The sequence below is a fragment of the Lonchura striata genome, chromosome 28 (assembly GCF_046129695.1).
Source record: "Lonchura striata isolate bLonStr1 chromosome 28, bLonStr1.mat, whole genome shotgun sequence".
Taxonomy (NCBI): Eukaryota; Metazoa; Chordata; class Aves; order Passeriformes; family Estrildidae; genus Lonchura; species Lonchura striata.
In genome coordinates this window covers 3970573-3983432 of record NC_134630.1, presented here as the reverse complement: position 1 = coordinate 3983432, position 12860 = coordinate 3970573, and the positions used below count along the sequence as shown (strand labels likewise).

At 49.9% G+C, this 12860-nt stretch overlaps 3 protein-coding genes across 3 annotated transcripts in view; 1 reads left to right on the top strand and 2 right to left on the bottom strand.

Moving 5' to 3' along the window:
• The window catches only part of MED26 (mediator complex subunit 26), a 205820-nt gene that overhangs the window by 21246 nt on the left and 171714 nt on the right, over window positions 1-12860 (bottom strand). The window lies entirely within an intron of this gene.
• On the bottom strand, window positions 1926-4658 carry SMIM7 (small integral membrane protein 7). Its single transcript, XM_021551896.2, has 5 exons — window positions 4606-4658; window positions 3894-3935; window positions 3757-3809; window positions 3071-3161; window positions 1926-2666 (listed from the first exon to the last, which is right to left on the bottom strand). Exons 1-5 carry the CDS (start codon window positions 4629-4631, stop codon window positions 2651-2653), a joined length of 228 nt encoding a protein of 75 aa, XP_021407571.1. The 5' UTR covers window positions 4632-4658; the 3' UTR covers window positions 1926-2650.
• Window positions 4925-11345, top strand: TMEM38A (transmembrane protein 38A). The gene is made up of 6 exons (XM_021551902.3): window positions 4925-5142; window positions 7090-7246; window positions 8149-8333; window positions 8788-8875; window positions 8981-9098; window positions 9354-11345. The coding sequence occupies exons 1-6, from the start codon at window positions 5019-5021 to the stop codon at window positions 9564-9566; spliced, it is 885 nt and encodes a 294-aa protein (XP_021407577.1). The 5' UTR covers window positions 4925-5018; the 3' UTR covers window positions 9567-11345.

The window sequence follows — 12860 nt, the reverse complement described above, 5'->3', positions numbered from 1 at the left end:
CGGGAGCGCGCGCGTGCGCGGTGGGGGAGCGGGGCGGGGCTGGGGCGCCGTGAGGGGGGAAGAGGGGGACGCGGGGGAGAGGGGGAAACAGAGGCTGGTGAGGGGATATGGGGGCAGCCAACAGGGACCCCACGGGGGGCACGGAGACAGCGAACAGGGACCCCTGAGGGGACATGGGGGCAGCGAACAGGGACCCCTGAGGGGACATGGGGGCAGCGAACAGGAACCCCTGAGAGGACATGGGGACAGCGAACAGGGACCCCTGAGGGGACATGGGGGCAGCGAACAGGAACCCCTGAGAGGACATGGGCACAGCGAACAGGGACCCCTGAGGGGACATGGGCACAGCGAACAGGGACCCCTGAGAGGACACGGGGGGCACGGGGACAGCGAACAGGGATCCCTCAGGAGACACGGGGACAGCGACGATTCTGGGGGACATGGGGACAGCAAACAGACCCCTGAGGGGACACGGGGGACAGGGGGTAGCGGACAAGGATCCCTGAAGGGACAGGGGACATGGGGGCAGCGAACAGGAACCCCTGAGGGGACATGGGGGCAATGGGACAGCGAACAGGGACCCCTCAGGGGATACGGAGGCAGCGACGATTCTGGGGGACATGGGGACAGCAAACAGACCCCTGAGGGGACACGGGGGACATGGGGGCAGCGGACAAGGATCCCTGAGGGGACACGGGCGGCGCTGGGGGACATGGGGACAGCAAACGGGCCGCTGAGGGGACAACGGCGGTTCAGGGGGACACAGGGATAGCGGGAAGAAGCTGGAGGAGAGGGCGCCGAGGCGGGGAGCCGTGAGGGGAGAGCGGGGCAGTGTCGGCGGAGGGGCAGCGGGAGCCGGGTGGCCACTCCGGGACCCCCGCCCGGCCCCGGAGGAACCGAGCACCCTGCGGAGAGAAATAAATAATGGGAATAAATAACGGGAATAAACCCCCTGCGGGCACCACTCCGGGCAAGAAGGTGTGAGGGGTGTTCTGGTCCTCTCAGCAAAGCATCAGTGCAGCACTTAAAACTTCTCACAGCATTTAAGAGCAGCTGAAATTTGACTCCTGATTTCGTTGTTTTAAAGCAGCTGCTTCGAGGCTGAATCACAACTTTTGCACAGCTGGAGTCTTTTGGGGACAGCCCACTCTGGAGCCACACGGTGTGTGCAGGGTGATAAAACTACATTCCTTTAGCAGTGGAACTCCCTGTGATCATAGTTACCATTTTTCTGAGGAAGAATAAAAACCCCCCTAGCTCAAAGCTGAACCCAGGGGTGTCCAATAGGTCACACACACAGTGATGCCACATCCACCCGTCCCTTAAAATTTGGTTTAATTAAGATTAAGCACTAAATGTTTTCCAAGAATTATATTGGTTCAATATAATTGATACAATACAATAATGGTATTGTATTTGGCAGTATACTTTTTTGTCTCATTCTGAAGAGTTAGAAAAGGGTTAAAATATACTGAAATTACAGACAATATGTTTAAATCTAACCAAAGGTTGTACATATTTCTGGATTGCTCAAACCACATTTGAAGGAGCCTGTCTGTACATTTTTCTGGGTTCATTACAGTGGCCATCAAATGACCCTTCCCCTGTCATGTTTCATTAATGTGAAAACTTCAGTTCAACCAAGAGGGCAACTCAAGTAAAATGCTGCAGGTGTCCAACACTTGCATCTCACTACCAAATAAAATTCCAAATACTCCCTAAAACCTGTGCCAGGGCATCATTTAAATCAGGTCTCTTTCTCCTCAACATCTAAAGAAACTGAAGCTGTGGAAGCCCCACTAACAGTTTACAGTTTGATTTAAATGATACTCAGCGCTGCACTCTCTTAAATTAATGATCTTGGCGATTCCAGGGAAAAGCTGTTGGTCAGAGAGGCTAACTTATAAATAACACAAGACTCCAGGCAGATGACAGGAATAGTTACAATTTCCCAAAATACACCAATACAGAATCAATTTCTCATGTAACAGAATGAACATGGCATCAAATATATACTTTACCCTTAAATAGAGCAACTTTATTCAACCAAATCCAAGATTATTCCAAAATTATCTCTTAACATTTGCTTAGAGAATTATTTTTGCCATTTTTCCCCATTCAAAATCCTTTACATATTGCTTAGGAAAAAAAAATTATTTTAAGTATTATTTTACAAAGCATTTTTTTTCTGGAAAAATAGGGAAATAGGTAGAAGGTGAGAATGGCATTTTTTTTTCTTGAATATTCCTTTTCTACGCCTCCAAAGAAATGAATGGAATAGTGAGAAGTTACAAGAACACTCTGCTCAACTTTTACACAAAACTGAGAACTCAGGAGTGTGACTTGGACAGACGGGGGTAACTCGAGCTGGCACAGACCCAGTTTGGACTGGCAAAGCAGAGGTTTAAAACTGGCTCCAGTTCTCCCCTGCTCTCACTCTGAGCTTAGGAAACCAAGTCAAAATTCCCTTTCAGTGAAGTTGAGATCATTTGTGTGAAGGTTGTGGCTCCAAGCCCCCGCAGAGCAGGAACCTGGAGGGGACGAGCGTGTCCCACAGGCCCAGGGCTGCAGCTGGAGAGCAGCAGAATATTTTACTCCTAGAAAAGTTTGTTCCCAGCCAAAAGTCTCTTCTAATATCCATGGGTGGCTTTCAAGATCCAAATAACCTGGGGGATGCAAAAAAAAAGTAAGATGAGAAACAGCCACACCTGTGCAAGGCTGATTTATCCGATTTATTTACTTGGTGGGTTTCCACCCCACCCCAAAATGAAAAACATCCCCAAATTTAAACCCAGGTGATGTTTGATTTGAGCAACCCCCAACAAACAACACTCTGCCTGAGGCTGAATGACTCAGGTGCTGGCACAGGTGGTTTTCATGCACTACAGGTGCCCACATTAGCAAAAAAAGGTGAGATCAACCCGTATTTGAAAACTGAAATAAAGAAGTGAAGTGAAAAAGAATTATGGAAAAATCAAATGGGAGAGACAGATGTGACAAGAGTGCAAGAAAAGTGCCAATATATGACTTCCTGTAACCAAGTGAGAAGATGCTGCACAGGGTTACTCACACAATCATGCAGAACATCATGAAGATATTCCACAAGGCAATGAAGATTCGAAAATACCTGAGACTCAGCAAGAACTCTCTGATATTGTCGCCTAGAAATCAAGAGGAGAAGCTTTTGATATGAAAAACACAACTGACAAGTCAGATTTTCAGCGCTGCCTGAAAATCACAAGCAACTCTGAGAGGGGAAAAAGAAACATTAAAAAAAACACAACAAAAAGTTCAGACTGAAATTTGAGGTTGTAGGTGAAGGATGGATGCTCTGTTCAGTGCAACTCTGTAAGGATACATGGCAAAATGACCAAAAAATTATAAAAAGGGGTCACGCTGCTAAAAAGGGAGGAGCAAAAAAGGTGTTCTGGGATTTTTAACCAGCAAACAGATACAAGGGAGCAACACAGATGGATCCACGTGGAAATGGCAATAGGGGAATGAGCAGAGCATCACCTCTATAGCACAGGCACCTACAGGTCTAAAATGCTGAAAGAAATGTGCTTTTTGTGTGTTTCTTCTCATTTTAGTTTACAAGTTAATACACCAGTTATTCCAGCCCCACAGCAATTCACATCCAACAAAAAGGGGTGGAAAAACTCCAGTTTGGCCAAGGATTTCCTCCAGAAAAGCCCGTTCTGTGCGTGTCCTGGCCCAGGGCAGGGCTGTGCCCGGCTCCCGCATCCCCTCCGTTACCGGTGGTGGGTTCCCTCTGCTCCTCTCCGAATCCCTCCGTGTCCCTCCTCCTCCTGCGGGGCAGAGGGATCGTGTCAGGCAGGTGAACTCCCAAAAAACCCTCCCCGTTCCTCCGCCCGCCCTCCCGGTTCGCTCACAGCCTGAAGTTGAGCACGGCACCGGCGTTCACCAGCAGCGTCCTGCGGGAGAAAGGGAAGGAGGTCGGGGATGGAGAGGGGCAAGGGGAGGGGATGGGGATAGAGGGACGGGGGGAAACGGTCGGGGAAGGGGAATGAGGATGGAGAAGAGGGGATTGGGGACGGTGGAAGGGGAATGAGGAAAGGGGAAAGGGAAGAAGGAAACAAGCACAGGAAGAGAGAGAGGGAAGTGAGGACGGGGAAGCAGGTAGGGAGAGGGAACGGGGATGGAGAAGGGGAAAAGGGTCGGGGATGGTGAAAGACGTCGGGAAAGAGGGATGGGGAACGGGACAGGAGGACGGAGAAGGGAAAAGGACGTGGAAAGGGAGTGAGGCCGGGGAAGCGGGTTGGGGAGGGAGAACGGGGATGGAGAAAGCGAAAAGGGACGGGGTGGGTAGATGTCGGGAAAGGGGGACGGGGAAAGGGTCACAGGAGGACGGAGAAGGGAAACAGGAGTGAGGCAGGTAGGGAGGGGGAACGGGGATGGAGAAGGGGAAAAGAGTCGAGGATGGTGAAAGACCTCGGGAAAGGGTCAGGAGGATGGAGAAGGGAAAAGGATGGGGAAGGCGAGTGAGGCCGGGGAAGCGGGCTGGGGAGGGAGAACGGGGTGGGAAGGGGGACGGGAACAGGACCAGGCACGGCCGGGCTAACCCGGCCGAGCCGCCCCCGGTACCCGCAGAGCAGCAGGTCCCCGATCATGGCTCCGGCGGCGGCTCCGGGCCGGCGGGAAGCGGAAGGGGCGGGCGCTGCCCGGGCCGGCGGCGCCTGCGCGGCCCCGGCGGCGGCTCCGTGCCCGGACACGGCGGGGAGCGAGCGGCCCGGCCCGGGCGGCGCCGGGCGGGGATCGGACCCGGCACCGGGCGCGGATCGGACCCGGCACCGGGCGGGGATCGGACCCGGCACCGGGCGCGGATCGGACCCGGCACCGGGCGCGGATCGGACCCGGCACCGGGCGGGGATCGGACCCGGCACCGGGCGCGGATCGGACCCGGCACCGGGCGCGGATCGGACCCGGCACCGGGCGCGGATCGGACCCGGCACCGGGCGCGGATCGGACCCGGCCCCGAGCCGCGCTCCGGGGCCGCGATGGATCTGGCGGAGGCGCTGCCCCTCGGCGAGCTGGCGGCCGCCTTCGCCGCGCTGCCGGTGTTCCCGCTGTTCGACACCGCCTATTTCATCGTCTCCGTCCTCTACCTCAAGTACGAGCCCGGTGAGTGCGGCCCTTGGCCGGGGGGCCCTGGGGGGAGCTCCGGTGCCGCTCACCGACCCCGCACCAACAGGTTCTGCACCTGCCCGTGCCTCTCTGCCGCCTGGCACAGGCCATGTCACAGCTCCTGCGTCTAGAGATAAAGCAGGAAAAACCCCCACGAGCCCGTGACTCTGATTTTGGGATATAATCCTGGATTTTGTCTAAGGCTGGATTCCGGCAGCGTTGAGGTATTTGAGTTCTGTCACTTGGCTGCCACCCCAGGACTGAGTTGAGCTTCTGGCCGGTCCTTTGGCTTGAATATTTTTGTGGCAGTACCTTCCTCCTATTTATATACAAAAATACTGGAAGTAAAACCTTGGTTTTTCCCACCGTCTGGACCATGCCCTGAGCTGTTCTCAGGAACCATAGCTGACCTTGCTTTGTTTGTTCTCCTGGGCTTACCTTGCACAGATCGATAGATCTGCGCCTTGGCTTTCACCTTTTGCCTTTGTCACAGCCTGGCTGTGCCTCGGTCTTTTCCAAACGCCCCCTTCCCTCTGTTTTTGACAATGTGTGCGCTCCTCATGCTCTGTTTTCAGCAGTTTCCCGGTAACTGCACAGTGACTGAAGGGAAAACCCACCCCGGGCTCGGGAGTGATTTTCAGACCTCGTGTTGTGCGACCTCCGAGCCGTACAATCCATGTGCTGTTCCCATTAAACTGCCTGTAAACAAGTGCTGGCTTTTCCAGGCCTGATCGCTCCCATCTGCCTTCCAGCATGGAGTCCTGAGCTGAACAATTAACAGGCAGCCCTCACAAAAATAGCTTTTAAATATATGCAAGCCCAGGAATCCACTTGGGACTGGATAAGGCCGGGGTGTGCTTTTCCCCAGATTCCTGCACTGCTCCCATCCCACAGTTATGGGCTGAGGATCAGTGTCAGGACAGAACCGTCCTTTTTCCTCCTTGGAGACAGCATGGCTTCGTGGAGCCAAGGAAAAACAAGTGTTACTAAATTTAAGTATCAAGCTAAACCTCAGGTTCCTATAGAACCAGTTTCATGTCTCGGCTGTTGCAGCTGTCTCGCTGCCTGCTGTGTTTTCAGCTGGTTCAAATGTCCCCGAGGATGGAAGAGCCTGGGCACTCACAGCTTTGGCTCATGCTGATCCACTTACTGCTGTTTAAGGTGTACCTGGTAATCATGTTGGCATAACATTTTTAGCATTTTCTCTCTTTGTCTGCTCACTGAACAGAGTTTTGTATCTGAAGTGCTGCACGAAGCAGTTTAAGGTGATGAAAAAACCTCACAGAATTGATGTTATCGGGAGGTTTCCCTGAAAAAGTACAAAGGTGGATGAAAATTGCTACAGGAATTTTAAAAAAGGCCATAGCAGATTGTGGGAGGAGCCCACAAAGTATTTCCAGACTAGTACAGGAGCGGGGAAGAACCCTCAAATCCTCTTCTCTCAAATAAAGATTAAGAATTCCTGTTCTATTTTTGCAGGTTATCTTATGAATGAAAAAGCTGAACAGATTGTACATGAATTCTAGAGGGCACCTAGGTTGAAGCAGTGGAGAGAATGGTACCAGTATGCATTTTATTTTTAGACTGTAAAAATACATCGATTTCAAGGGGAAAAAAAATGTTCTTTCTGGTAGCAGAATAAAGGACAGAATCTCTCAGCCAGCTCATAGACTTCTAATGACTGTTCACACTAGACCTTTGGGGGGGGTCTGCAGGGTGTGATCACTTCTTTGCCATCTCTGGTACTTGTTTGGGTTTCACACTTTTGTATTTTGTTTGACAAACTTTCCTTTGAGTTTCTTTGTGGGAGAACATGCACCTCGAGCCTCTCTCTTCCTGGGTCTTGAAGTTCCTGCTTAACTGCTAGATCCATCTTCTCACTGAGATGGCCTTGAGGGTCCCTGGCAGTCACGGTGACTCCGTGATTCCCAATTTTTTTCACAGGAGCTGTGGAGATGTCCCGGAAAAGCCCTTTTGCCTCCTGGCTCTGTGCTATGCTCCACTGCTTTGGGAGCTACATCCTGGCTGACCTGCTGCTGGGAGAGGCACCCATTGCCTACTTCAGCCACAACTCCAGTGTCATCCTGGCCACAGCAGTGTGGTGAGTGCCCTGCAGCCCTCCTGATGTGGCACGAGCTGCAGGGAGGTGTGGGGGGAGATGTTCTGAGATGCTCTCAGCTCTGATCTCACTGGGATTAACTGGGGACAGCAGAGGTGGGCTGAGGCTGTCTTTGAGGCTCTTGCACTCCTGGCTCTGGTTCCAGTTTCCCTGCCCAGTTGCCTCATGCTGTGATTATCTGGGCTGAGGCACTTCTATTCATAGCAGCCACTGCTGGGCCAGGAGAAGCAGCACCCATGGATCCCACAGAGCAAAGGGTGGCACATCCTGAAGGTTTTGAGGGCATTTTATTCGTTGTGTTGGTGAAATGTGCACAAATGAACCTTTAACTTCCCCAGTGTGTATGGGTTGTAGGTGCTCAGAATGAGCACTGTTGAGAAACATTGTGACTGAGATTTTCATGAACAGAAGTCTCAGAGTAAATCCCTCAGCCGTCTAGTCTTCTATACTTGAGAAAATAAAGAGAAAGATTTTCTTTCAGAGCTGAAAAATATGGCAGTCTTCTGGAAAAAAGAGTATTTGAAATCTGTCCTCTGTCTGTAATAGCATTTCAGTATTTGTAGCTTCTTGTTCTGTATGAGCTGATGCTTCTGGACCATACAAGACACAAACTTCTAAAAAGTTCTGAATTAGAACTATTGGGTTTTAGTCAAGATGGAGTATTAGTAGTGAGGGTTCTCTGAATTACTGAGGGCTCACTCAGTTCTTGCTAGAGAGAGGCTTCATTGCATGCTGGTTTCCTTTTAGGATTAGCTATAAAATTAGGAATATTTTATTTTTAGATTTTTCTTCTCCTTCACCCCCATCACCTGCCCTAACTCAGCCTGCCACACTACCCCTCTTTGCATATCCCAGATCAGAACAAATCTGTGATCTTTTTGCAGGTACCTGATATTCTTCTGCCCCATGAACCTCTTCTACAAGTGTGTCAGCTTCCTGCCCGTGAAGCTCATCTTCGTGGCCATGAAGGAGGTGGTCCGGGTGCGCAAGATCGCGGCCGGGGTGCACCACGCCCACCACCTCTACCACCACGGGTGGTTCGTGATGATGGCCACGGGATGGCTCAAAGGTGACACCTGAGATGCTCCAGAGGCTGCAGGAGGGCTGGGACAGGCTGGGGGCAGCTCAGGGGAGCAGCAGGGAGGGGATGTGGATGTGCAGCTTCTCACCGTGCAGGCGTTTGTGCAGCCTCGCAGAGAGGTTGAAGAACTGGAGTCAGGAGTTCTTTATTCTTTCTCCTGTGATCTCTGACCTCACCTCTGTCTTTTCAGGGGGTTCTGCCAGTCAGTTTTCCTTTAAGGCTGTGTTTGGGGCAAGCACTTGAGCATCAGTAACTGCAAGAGGCAAATGCCTTTTCCCTGCATCAGGATCCACTTGGTAGAAAGGAAAGCGCTTGCCCTCCTCTCTTGGCTTAGGCTAACTTCTAAATTTGGGGAAATGTGAAGAACCCTTTGTCCCCTTGAGGATCCAGAGCCCTCTGCTGTGGCAGCTCCAGCTCTTTGACAGGTTTCTCTGCCTCACAGGTTCTGGTGTGGCCTTGATGTCGAACTTTGAGCAGCTGCTGCGTGGGGTCTGGAAGCCTGAAACAAACGAAATTCTTCATATGTCCTTGTAAGTCAGCAGCCTGGAAATTCCCAGTCAGATGAAGAATGGAATGAAAGAACCAGTCAGGGCTGGGTGCAAACCTTCCAGAAAACCTCTTTCTTTCTCTTCCAGCCCTACAAAGGCCAGTCTGTATGGCACAGTCCTCTTCACTCTGCAGCAGACCCACTGGCTCCCCATCTCTGAAGCCAACCTCATCTTCTTTTTCACCATGTTCATGATAGTCTGCAAGGTAAGTTTACAGCAGCTTTGTTGCCAGCAAATTACAGAACCTCAAGTGGGAATATTCACCTTCCTGAGCCACTACAGGATTCACTGGCTGTGGGATCTGCTCAGAAAATTCAATGCTAAATTCTCCATCACACAAGCAGCTCCTTGTGCCTCGAGTCATGCAGCAGCAGGGACTTTCTGTGGGGTCAGTGGGATGCTCCCTGGTCAGTATTTCCTGGCTCTGTGTGATCTCTGAGTGCTCCCTGTTGCCTGGCAGGTTTTCATGACGGCCACTCACTCCCACGCCTCACCTTTCGCTCCGCTGGAAAACCTCATCTGCCCCGTGATCTTTGGCTCTGTTTCCAGTGGCCACCCAAGCCACCACCACGACCACCACGAGGTTTCCCACCCTCCTCCTCCTCCTCCTGCCAAGTCCAAAGAGGAGCTGAACGAAGGCACCAGAAAACGGAAGGCAAAAAAAGCTGAATAAAAAAACAACGGCGCAGAAAATAGGCCAAGAAAATTCTTCCAGAGCTGAGTCTCAAAGCCACCTGTGACCTCCTTTATGCTCCAGTCCTTCTCTCTCAGACTCCAGAGGAGAGGTGGAAGCCAGGACACTGCCAGCTGGGTCCCTGAATTTCATTTTTGCTCTCTGTGCTGCTGCTTGCTTCTTGGTCTCTGCCTCTCTATTCTGATCAGATTTTCAGGGATTTGTAGGTTTGTGCCAGGGTGGTAAATGGGTGCCACTTCCCAAACTGTCAGCAAATCTGATGCAGCATTTTCGATTGATGTAAAATCTTTCACTGTGTTTATTTATGAATGGGGGAATGGTTTGTGCTCCTGCAACTTTGAATTTTCACTGACCTTTTCAGTGTCTGCCATAACAGCAAACTGTTAAGACACAATGTGGAAATCAGGTTTCATACTCGAGGAAATTAAATGGCCTGGTATGAGCCTGCTCTGGTTTTTCCCAGCTTCCACACCTGCCATATCTCCAAGTGTTGTGATATTTTAAATGCAATAAGGACATGGCCTTTGGCCGAGCCAAACCCTGTTCACTTCAGTTCCCTCTGATTCTGATGGTCAGGACACTAATTTGTGCTTGCAAGAGCTCTGAAGCTGTGAAGTGCTCCCAGTGCCATGTGTTGGCACTGTCACTATCCTGGGCTGTGTGTGGCATTGCTGCCCATTGTTACTGAGTCCCACCCGAAACCTCATCCTATTGAACCAGGGGAGAAGCATGGCTCTGGTTTGTTTGTAATCCTGTGGGATACAAGAAGAGTGTGTGTGAGTGTAAGTATTTATTACTATTTATTTATAATTGCCAGGGCACCTAAGTCATGGACCTGAATCTTGAATCTGGCTTTTTTTTTGACATTTCAGTTGGAACTTATTGTGGTCTGAACCCACAGCCACGTGCTGGTTTGGGTTTGCAGTGATCCTGATGTGCTCCAGGACACCCTGAACAATCCCTGGGTGCAGGAAGAAACCTTTCCTATATTCTTAAATTCACATAGAAAGGCTAAAGCAGGGCATTTCACACCAGCTGATGAAAAACTACTTTAAAGGACTGATAAAAGCACATCAGCTGAAAATACTGATTACCTTCTGTAGGTCCCCTCGGGCCAAATTGCTGGGCTGTGGATGCAGCTTGTGCCCAAGGAGTAAAGAATCTGAACTGCCTTGCATGGCTCAGGAGGGGTCTGTCAGTTCATTTGTGTTCTGCTTAGTGAACACTGGCTTTTAGAGTAGCTCAAAGCTCTTCTTAGAACTGATTCTTATAAATGGCATCTTCCAAGGGCTGGGATCACCCCAGGGAGAGTGGCAAGCCTGGGGATGTAGCACTGGGCATTTTCCATCCCTAGCAGTGAGGTTTGCTGCTGTTTCCATTGCAGCTGGGAATGGAAGAAGGATTGAAGAGAAGTGAGGGTTTGTGTGTGTGTGTCCCTGTTCAAAACTGCAACTGACAGTTGATTAAAGATAAGAAACCCTCCTTGTGTGCAAGCCAGTAGGAAAGGTCAAATGTGTGGGCTTGGGGTTTGACAGTGCCTTAATGTTGAGTTTCCCTCCCCTTCAGCAGAAAGCAGGAATTCTGCTTTCAGCTCCACTGTCTGGTCCTGCAGATGCTGCTCTGCTGGAACCTGATGTGGCACGAGCATGCACGAGACTGAATAAATGTTTTATGAGATGTCTGATCCAAGGGGAATTTTGTTTTATAAAAGCTGTCAACAAATAAAAATCGTGAAGTGACTCTGATTGTCCAGTGGCACCTGAGGAAATCTCTGTGTTTGTTTTACCCTTCCCAGCCATGCAGGAGCTCTGTGGCACCAGGACCTGGGGACAAAATTATTAAAATTATTCTGGTTGAAGAAGATCAGACTTAATGTCTTACAGCTGTGTCTGAATATGTTCTAAATGGAAGTAAAAGGTGTTTGTGGTGTGTTCTCAGAGCAGACATCCTTAGATTTCACGGAAGGAATTTGGAAATTTCCTTATTTCCTTGAAAATCTCCTTGAAATTTCCTTATTCCTTGAAAAAGGAATTGCCTCCTTTGGTGTTTATACCACTTGTCTCTATTTTTCCTTTTGTGGAAAGGAAACTGCCCTCCTCCCTCACTGTAAGAGGGAGGATGACATTCACCTGTGTCTGGTAAATATATACACACACACATTTCCAGCATATTTATGTGGAATATCAGTATTTAAAACTGATTTAAAACTGGAAAAAAAAAATCAAAATTCTCTGCACGAGTGCATATTTAGTGTGGCTAAATATTCACTGCTGAGTGCAGTCTTTGCTCTTCAGTCTTTGGACCCTGAATCAAGTCAAACTGAGTCAAATCACAGCTTCTAATCAAACACAGAGAGAAGAAATATTCCAAAGGAGGCTATAATTTAAGATCTGAACACCTTTAGAGTACCCAACAGGAGCAGGATTAGATTTGAGAAGACAACAGCCACAGAGGAATCACAAGTTCCATTTAGTGAAGCCTTTCCCAGTGAGAGAGGTGGAATTTGTCTTGAATTTCCATGGCTCAGCACTGCCAGTCTGGTACAATTCCAGCCTGGTGTCCTTCATCCCAAGAAGCAAAAATGGGATTTGAAAATGCAGCTCTGAGGTTGCTCCAGCACCTCTGGAAGCCTCACCTGACCTTTCCAGACACTTCCTTCCTTCAGGCTCTGCTCCAAACAGAAAAGGGGAGTGGGGTGTTTCCTAAAGGGATGGAGTCATTTGTTTCCACAGCTCAGAGGTGGAAGTGATGAGGAAAACGTGTCACAGCCAGTCGACCCAAACAAGAATCTGCAAAGCCTGTTTATATTTTCAAGGGGTTCTCTTGTCTCCCCGACAGATTTAACTCTTAGAATGTTCATAATCACTCTTTAATTTAGAGCAAATAATAGTGTAAATTGCACTGGAAAAGGGAATTTCCATTGGTATGATCCACCAATGGAAAAGGTCAGTGAAAGACTTGCACTAAAAAAACAGCTCAGAAAATAATGGATCACAGTGTTTTGGGTGGCTTCACCATTCTCCTGCCTGTGGCTTCAGTTCAGGGTTATTTTGCTCAGTGAACAGGCTGATGAGAGCAGGTTTTTCACATCCTCTGAAGAGTCCCACGATGCCTCTGGAGTCTCTGGCTGCACAGAATATTCCCAATTGCTGCAGGACAGGAGCCTGCCAAGGCTCAGGGGCTCAGACTTCCATGGGACAGACGTCATTCCCTCCAGAGATGTCCTGATCTGATAACTTCTGATACTGACTCCAGTGAGACCAGGCTAAATTT

What these genes read in the sequence shown, in the direction of transcription:
- SMIM7 (XM_021551896.2), bottom strand. Translation starts at nt 4,631, where the DNA reads ATGATCGGGGACCTGCTGCTCTGCGG. An exon ending in GCCGTGCTCAACTTCAGGCT is followed by an intron (nt 3,810 to 3,893) that starts GTGAGCGAACCG and finishes TCTGCCCCGCAG; the next exon opens with GAGGAGGAGGGACACGGAGG. An exon ending in GCAGAGGGAACCCACCACCG is followed by an intron (nt 3,162 to 3,756) that starts GTAACGGAGGGG and finishes CTTGATTTCTAG; the next exon opens with GCGACAATATCAGAGAGTTC.
- TMEM38A (XM_021551902.3), top strand. Translation starts at nt 5,019, where the DNA reads ATGGATCTGGCGGAGGCGCTGCCCCTCGGCGAGCTGGCGGCCGCCTTC. An exon ending in ATCCTGGCCACAGCAGTGTG is followed by an intron (nt 7,247 to 8,148) that starts GTGAGTGCCCTG and finishes ATCTTTTTGCAG; the next exon opens with GTACCTGATATTCTTCTGCC. An exon ending in GAAATTCTTCATATGTCCTT is followed by an intron (nt 8,876 to 8,980) that starts GTAAGTCAGCAG and finishes TTTCTCTTCCAG; the next exon opens with CCCTACAAAGGCCAGTCTGT.